At 55.3% G+C, this 8,014-nt stretch overlaps 1 protein-coding gene across 2 annotated transcripts; it reads left to right on the top strand.

The window, feature by feature from the left end:
• The first annotated feature begins 1,373 nt into the window (after positions 1-1,373).
• Positions 1,374-7,417, top strand: TEX52 (testis expressed 52). Of its 2 annotated transcripts, none has more exons than XM_070370094.1 (3): positions 1,374-1,503; positions 2,750-3,300; positions 4,357-7,417. In XM_070370094.1, the coding sequence occupies exons 1-3, from the start codon at positions 1,432-1,434 to the stop codon at positions 4,640-4,642; spliced, it is 909 nt and encodes a 302-aa protein (XP_070226195.1). In that variant the 5' UTR covers positions 1,374-1,431; the 3' UTR covers positions 4,643-7,417. The 2 variants fall into 2 exon arrangements, with proteins under 2 accessions (XP_070226195.1, XP_005907271.2); XM_005907209.2 differs by having other exon boundaries at positions 2,750-3,341; positions 4,357-4,477.
• Positions 7,418-8,014: the final 597 nt, after the last annotated feature.

Genomic DNA, 8,014 nt, shown 5'->3' with positions numbered 1-8,014 from the left:
GATGCTGTCTGAGCCACTCCTGGGCCTTCTGCAAGCAGCAAGGTCCTGGGGGCTGGTCTCTATGCCCCCAACTCCCCACCAGGCACTGAGGGTGGGAACAGCAGAAACAGGGTGAGAAGGGAGGAGGGGCCCCCAGACCGTTGGCATCTGTGCCCAACAACATCCCTCCGCCTTCCATGCTGCATGCAAGGTGGCCCTTGTAAATAGTGTATACGCTCCAAATTATCCTCTAATTATAAACGTAAGCCTATCTTCTTAGATCATTATCCAGAGACTGCCAGAAGAGGGGTAGGATGACGGGGCAGGGGTTCCAGTTTGCTTCTGTTCCTTGCTTTTGGCTCCTGGAGGCGGGAGGGCTGCAATGCACGGTTCCTTCGGGGCCCCTCCCTTGAGAGTTCCTTGCAGTGGGTGCCCAGAGGAGCGGGTCTGCCTGCCAGGGTGCCTCGCACTGCCCTTCCCTCCCACCAGCCCCCATTTCCAAGTCAGCTTTCCTGCACGAAGAAATCCTGGTAAAGGGGGCCCTTATTATGGGTCAAGAGTTGAGGTAGGGGTGGAGGTACCTGGACCAGAGTGGCTGCCCCCATGTGCCCAAGAGACGTTTCTCTGATCAGGAGCCTAATCATGCCAGAGAGACATGACAGAAGGTGGAGGCCAGCCAGCCTGCCCGCCTTACCTGGCCTGCCTGCCCACCTTAGCTGGCACCACCGCTTCGTAGAGAGCCGCCCTGGGTCCCTGCTGACCACGTACACAGGCCCCGGCTCCAGAACACTACTGTAACTACCTACCCAATAAAGCCCAAGGGCACGTGCTGGTCTGTGCGCTCTGGTGTCTGGTCCCTGTGGCGTGAGGAGGGGCTGGGAAGGAAAGCATGTGACAGTGAACCTGGCGATGGGGAAGATGCAAGGCTTGAGGGCCCTGGAAGGAGAGTGCAGAGGGCTTCAGCCTGGTCACCGCACTCCCCACACCCCCACCCCCATCCCCACCCTGGTACCTCCTCTAACTCAGCAGTCAGCTGCAGGTCTCCCGTGCTGGTCCCTCATAACAGTCCTCTTTTCGGGATCTCTGAACCTGCTGGAGGAATTTGGGCCTTTTGGAGAGAGCTCCCTAAGAGAAAGGCCTACCCAGCAACCCCCCAGCCCCCAACGTTAGGGAAGGATGCCTGGGAGCCAGCGACCCTGCCTTTCTCCCCCTGCCTTCCTAGCAAGAAATCCCTCCCCTGAAGCAGCTCCTGTTACAAGTTCTATCCCCCACCCACCTCACCTGAAAGGCAGCCAGGTACCAAGGGACAGGTGAGCCCTCCCAGGGAGGGGTAAGGGCCTCCTCCCTGCGTTGCCACCCAGGAAGTATCGCCATAGCAACCCCAGCAGCAAACAATGCTGCCAAGAAAGTCTTCCCTACAAAGCTGCCCCTGCTGCTGGGGAGCCCAGAAAAATGGCCAGCCATCTGCAAAGACCACCTGGAGGGCTAGACAACCCATCCCGAGTGAGAGAAACTTTCCTGAAGGTAGGAGGCAGGAACACAATACTCTGCAGCGGCCTTCTGCATCCCGCTGGGTGAGGGGCTGTCCCCACCCTGGGATGGGCCTTGCTCTCCCCTGGGCAGCAGAGCTCCTGGCACATGAACCCTCATCCTGTGACCCTGTGAACACGGGGCTCAGAGGAGAGGAGAGGAGATGTCTGATCATGACCTCTCAGGCCCTCCCCCCAGGGTGCTGGTGTGGACTTGACTCAGTGGACTGGGCCCAAGAAATGGATGAGTTTTTGGAAATAGAAAAGTCCTCAGGGCCAGTGGGAAGGAGAGGCATTTTGGGGAAGCATGGGGGTCCCAAGCAGCACAGCCTGGGGCCCCAACTCCACCATCCTTGCTCAGCGCTGCGGGTGAGTTCTTCATCCTCCTGTGCCTTGCTTTTAGCATCTTTGAGATGGAACAATAGCACTTGCTCGATGGCTGTAAGAGTTACATGAAAGTAAAAGTTGCTCAGTCGTGTCCAACTCTCTTCAGCCCCATGGACTGTAGCCCGCCAGGCTCCTCTGTCCATGGAATTCGCCAGGCAAGAATACTGGAGTAGGTTGCCATTTTCCTTCTCCAGGGGATCTTCCCAACACAGCAATCGAACCTGGGTCTCCTGTATTGCAGGCAGATTCCTTACCATCTGAGCCACGTGGGAAGCCTGTGAGGGTTACATGAGACGTGGATAAGTGTTTAGCAACATGTCAAGTACATCTTTGCTAGTGTATTTCCATGGGGAAAGGAGAAGAAAGGGGAGGAACCCCATCTGATGCTTCCTGCACTTGCTTGTATCTCAGTGAGGAATGAGGGGAATGCAGCAGTCACAGAGAAGCTGGGGAGGGGAGGAGCCGGGACAGAAAAGCCCTGGCCCATCCCCTGGAGAACCATTTCCCTTCCACACTCGTCTTGGAAGCAGCATTTTCTGGAGAGGAGCTTTAGACCCCAGGCAGGAATTGGGGACCCAGCATGGGAGGAGGGATGAAGGCCGAGTGAGAAGTGGAAACACGTCAGTTGAGGAAAGAGGCTGGAATCAAAGCCAAAACCCGATAGATGGAAAGAGAAAGACTGATGAGGTTGTATGCGAATCACACAGAGTGGCCACACACTTCGAGGGCTTGGCAGAAACAGTCCCTGGCCAGGCCACCAGGTCCTAATGAGAACCCAAGTCCAGAAGTGGCTGGCAGCTGGTCTTCTCTGGGGAGGAGAGGCAGAGCACCCAGACTCCCTTGTCTCTCCCCAGATGGTCCACGCCCATGAGACCCTCCCGACCCCCGGCACGTGGGCCCAACGTGAGTTCCTCCTCCCCAGGGAGCCCAAGGAGCTGCCCGGCTTCACCCAGCAAGCCTACTACCAGCTGGCCCTGAAGCCACCACCCTACACGGAGATGAAGGCCAAGGTGCGCCAGCGACTGACCTGCCCCTGGAAGGACACCGCCCAGCACACCTGGGGCTTCCACACCTGGCTGGACATCGGGCGTCTGCCAGCCACCTTCCCCTCCAGGCCCGACAAGCCCTACGACAGCAACGTCTGGCGCTGGCTGACGGACTCCAGGGCCCACCACCGGCCCCCGGCAGAGCCCCCTGTGCCCCCTCCCTCCTGGCTGGGTCGAAACAGCTTCCTGACCTTCATCTCCTGTACTCCAATCTTCCTGGATGTGAACAGGAGGAAACAGGTGATCTTCAGGACGATGAAGGAACTCCAAGAGGTGGAGAAGCTCAAGCTGAGGAGTGAAGTGAGGGCGCCCCCACTCGACACCCACGGCAACATCCTTCCCCCCAAGGCCTCCAAGAAGTAAGAGGAGCTCCCTCGTCAGGGAGCCCACCTGTGTCCAGGTGACCCCTCCCCCTTCCACTCCTCTTTCTGATGCTTTGCCTCCCCTCCCCCGTGGTCCTGAAAACCACACTCTTGTCTGAACACAGCTGGAGGGGAGGGGTGGAGGCCAGGGAACCACAGCACAGGAGGGGCTTGATGACTTAAGGGGAGTTCAGGGGATCCAGCTGTGTGCTGTACACCTGCCAGGCCCTGGGGATACAGAGACATGTCATTCAGTCCCTGCCCTCCAGGAGCTTCCGAAAGGCAGGTACCGCTGCACACGTGTGGAAAGACGGCTCTCAATGCCAGCCCACACCCTCCAAGTACCCAAAGTGTGAGACAGACAGTGGATGTCGTGAGGACGTCAATTATCAACAGAAAGAGCCAGAGGCAGAGTGAAAGTGTTAGTTGTTCAGTCATGTCTGACTCTTTGCGACTCCATGAACTGTAGTCCCCAGGCTCCTCTGTCCATGGGATTCTCCAGGCAAGAATACTGGAGTGGATTGCCATGCCCTTCTCCAAGGAATCTTCCTGACCCAGGGATCAAACCTTCAACTCTTAATGCCTCCTGCATTAGCAGGCAGGTTCTTTACCACTGAGCCACCAGAGAAGCCCTGTATTCAACTCTGTTGTGTGAAAATTGGACTTCCCAAGGCAGAACTGAACACTGCATGTCTGCAGATCGGGGCCAGAGGGTGGTGGGTCAGAGCAGGAAGGTCTTCTGTAACTGTGGTGTTGAGAACAAGGAGTAAGGCATTGGTGGAGGAGGTGGGAGGGCTTAAAAAATAGCTAGAATCTGAATGAGTCCCTTACAGACCACAGGGTGGAAGACTACCAACCACATAGCATGATGTCACCAGCCTCACGTCAAAACATACACGCAGGGTGCAGGCCACTGGGCTTAGGTCCGGGTCTAGGTGGGCAGAGGGCTGGAAGGGGTCCCCATGGGCTGATGGCTGGCAACATCACCTCCCCAGCCCTGTCCCCTGAGTCTCCCTTTTGACCTCTGTCCTCTCTGCACCTTTCCCCCGACAGGTACCGGCACTTCTCAGCTGGTGGAAGGTATGAGCCTGGGGGCCTCCAGCTCATGCCCAACCCTCTTCCCAATGATCTGGCCAGGAGCTGGCCCTGCCCGAACCCGCTGCCTCACTACCGGGAGCAGGCGGCCAGGCTGGCCTTGCTGCCCAGCGCGCCTCTGAGCCAGGACCTGGTGAGGAACTACCAAACCCTGCTGGAGAGCCGGGTGGCCTTGCCCCTCCACTGTCCCTCCAGGGCCCGTTCTGGCAGAACCTCAGTGAGAAGGAGACCTGGACACCTGTAGACGCCTCCAGGTGTGTGGCACCATGGTGGGCACACAGAGCCCCCAGCTGTGGTGTCTCAACCCGAGGACCTTCAGCAGGAAGTCTCAGCGGCCAGAGGACTCAGGCTTCTGCAGACAGAGCCTCTCCACCACCCTCCCCAGCTTCATCTGTACCCCAGCTTCTGGAGACTCTACTGAGATTCTAATCTGTTCTCTCTTGCTTGGAGCGACCACTCAAGGCAGATGGGAGGACTGGGGAGAGCAGAGGAGGATCCAGTTCCTGGCGAGAAGCGGTGTGTGCCTGTGTGTGTGTGTGTCTGTATGTCTGTGTCCACGTGTCTGTGTGTGTCTGTGTGTGTGTGTCTATATGTGTATGTCTGTGTCTATGTGTCTGTGTGTGTATCTGTGTGTCTGTGTGTGTGTCTGTGTTTCTGTGTGTGACTGTGCCTGTGTGTCTGTGTGTGTGTCTCTGTCTGTGTGTGTGTATGTCTTTGTGTGTGTGTCTGTGGTCTGTGTCCGTGTGTATGTGTGTGTGTGTCTGTGTATCTGTGTTTCTGTGTTTGACTGTGTCTATGTGTCTGTGTGTGTCTCTGTGTATGTCTGTATCTGTGTGTCTGTGTCTGTGTTTGTGTGTATATGTCTGTGTGTGTGTCTGTGTGTGTATCTGTGTGTCTGTGTGTGACTGTGTCTGTGTGTCTGTGTGTGTGTCTCTGTCTGTGTGTGTGTATGTCTTTGTGTGTGTGTCTGTGGTCTGTGTCCGTGTGTATGTGTGTGTGTGTGTCTGTGTATCTGTGTTTCTGTGTTTGACTGTGTCTATGTGTCTGTGTGTGTCTCTGTGTGTTTGTCTCTGTGTATGTCTGTATCTGTGTGTCTGTGTCTGTGTTTGTGTGTATATGTCTGTGTGTGTGTCTGTGTGTGTATGTCTATGTGTGTCTGTGTGTCTGTTATATATGTCTGTGTTTGTGTGTATATGTCTGTGTCTGTGTGTGTGTATGCCTGTGTGTGTGTCTGTGGTCTATGTGTGTGTCTGTGTGCGTGTGTCTGTGTGCGTATGTCTGTGTGTGTTTGCATGTGTGTCTGTGTCTGTGTGTGTCTATGTGTCTGTGTGTGTGTGTCTGTGTATATATCTGTGTGTGTTTGTGTGTGTCTTTGTGTGTATATCTGTGTCTGTGTCTCTGTATGTATATCTCTGTGTGTTTGTGTGTTGTGTGTGTCTCTGTGTGTATCCATGTGTGCTTGTGTGTCTCTGTATGTGTGTGTACATGTGTGTGGTGTGGGGAGAGCATGTGGATGATGAGTTATCTCCACTCTCAAAGCCCATTTGGAGCAAGACTGGGATTTGTCAGGACACAGGAAGCTTCTTAGGCAAAAACAACCTCTATTCCAGCCCTCCCTGGACCACGTGAAGTCTGGACAGAGCCCGGAAGGCACCCTGCTGGGTTGTGGGTCCCACACAGAGTTTGGGGGAGCAGAGGTCAGCCCAAGGCTGTGCTGGAGGAGGGAGAATTGGGTCTGAGGAAGGCTGACCAGGCCTCGGCAGAAGGACAGGAACAAAGTGGAGATTTAAGGTAAAAGTGGCAGCAGTTGCCCCAGAGCCACACCTTAGGGCCCGTGCTCACCCCAGGGCCTCAGCTTTCACACTGGAGGTGGGGGAGGAAGGTGGAGACAAGGGACCTCAAGCGGAGGCAGGCAAAGCGCATGGGTCAGAAGGGTGCTGACCGGCTGGGTGGAAAGTGGGCAGGAGGGGCTGGAGAGGGAGAAGCTGCAGCAGGGGCCCACCTCCCCTCCCCTCGCCCATGTCATACCCCCATGTCAGTGACCTTCCCCAGCTGGTTTCTCTAGGCTTCTCTGCCCCCTGCCCTCTTTGCCCACTTGTCTTGAGCCCGTGGGAATCAGGAGGCACCTGGGAATCAAATATCACCAGGGTTCCAGCCCTGGTCTAGCCGCTCACCAGACGAGCGCCCTCTGACAGGGTCCTTGTTCCCCCTGGGCTCTCAGCTTCCTTCTCCGCACAGTGGGAACCACTAGGGCAAAAATAAGTGGAATAGGGCTTCCCTGGTGACTCAGTGGTTAAGAATCTGCCTGTCAAGGCAGGAGACACAGGTTTGATCCCTGGTCCGGAAAGATCCCACATGTCTCAGAGCAACTACGCTTGTGTGCCACAATCATTGAGCCTCTGCTCTAGAGCCCAGGACCTGTAACCACTAAAGCCCCCGTGCCACATACAGATGCCTATAGGCCCTAGAGCCTGTGTTCTGCAATGAGAGAAGCCACTGTAACGAGAAGCCAGCACGCTGCAACTAGGGAGTAACCCCCACTCACCACAACTAGAGGGAACCACGCAGCAACGAAAACCCGGCACAGCCAAAAATAAATATAAATAAATAACTTTTAGAAATAGATTAAAGAAATAAGTGGAATAAATAAAAGAAACAAGTGGCAAACCTGCAAAGTGACCTCCATACCTGCAACTGTCAATCATTATCTATAGAATCAGAGAAATGAAAGAGCGGAAGATGATTCAGCCTAAGGCATCAAGCACTGACACAGGCAGCAGTGTGGATGAACTTTCAACACTGAGTTCAGCCTAAGGCATCAAGCACTGACACAGGCAGCAGTGTGGATGAACTTTCAACACTGAGTTCAGCCTAAGGCATCAAGCACTGACACAGGCAGCAGTGTGGATGAACTTTCAACACTGAGCGGGAGACGCCAGGCACAAACGGGAGCATACCATTCAATTCAATTTCTGCAAAGTGTCCAGAATAGGCAGTTCCTTACAGACAAAGATGAATCAATGGGGCTAGGTGCTGGGGAGGGTGCTGAGTGCTTCACGGAGGTGTGGGGTTTTCTCTCGGAGGATGAGAATGTTTTGGAACTACACAGACATGCTGGCTGCACAAGACAAATGAATGAGATGCCTCTGGATGATAAACTTTAAGATGGTCCATGTCACGTGAAAGTCATCTCAGTTAAAAAGAATATAGAGCATTTCCAAAGTTCCTTCCAGATCCAAATCGACTATTCTACACCACGGTCCTTCTCCTGGCCGCCCTCCCCCCATGGTGTGGGGTCGGTGGGGAGGCCTGGAGCCAGGGGTGAAGGCTCCAGGGCAGTGTGGGGTTCAGGGATGGGCCTGTTCTCCTCGCTCTGGATTAGGAATGGGAGCTGGAAGAGGAGGCCCCTTCCTTGCCTTTGATCCCGACATGTCAGAGGAGGTCGGGCTCTGGGAAACAAGGGTTTGGATGGTAAGCTGAGGCCCAGGGAGAGGTGACTGGCTCCAATCCACACAGTCAGGTGGTCCCTGCCCTCCTGGTGCACCCTGGGCTCCAGGGCCCTGCGGTCATCCTGCTTCTTGGGCCACTTGCCCATCAGGCCTGAGTTTTGTCACCC

Source organism: Bos mutus, chromosome 5 (genome assembly GCF_027580195.1).
Source record: "Bos mutus isolate GX-2022 chromosome 5, NWIPB_WYAK_1.1, whole genome shotgun sequence".
Taxonomy (NCBI): Eukaryota; Metazoa; Chordata; class Mammalia; order Artiodactyla; family Bovidae; genus Bos; species Bos mutus.
Note: the sequence above shows the minus strand (reverse complement) of the source record. Positions and strands in the feature narration are given on the sequence as shown.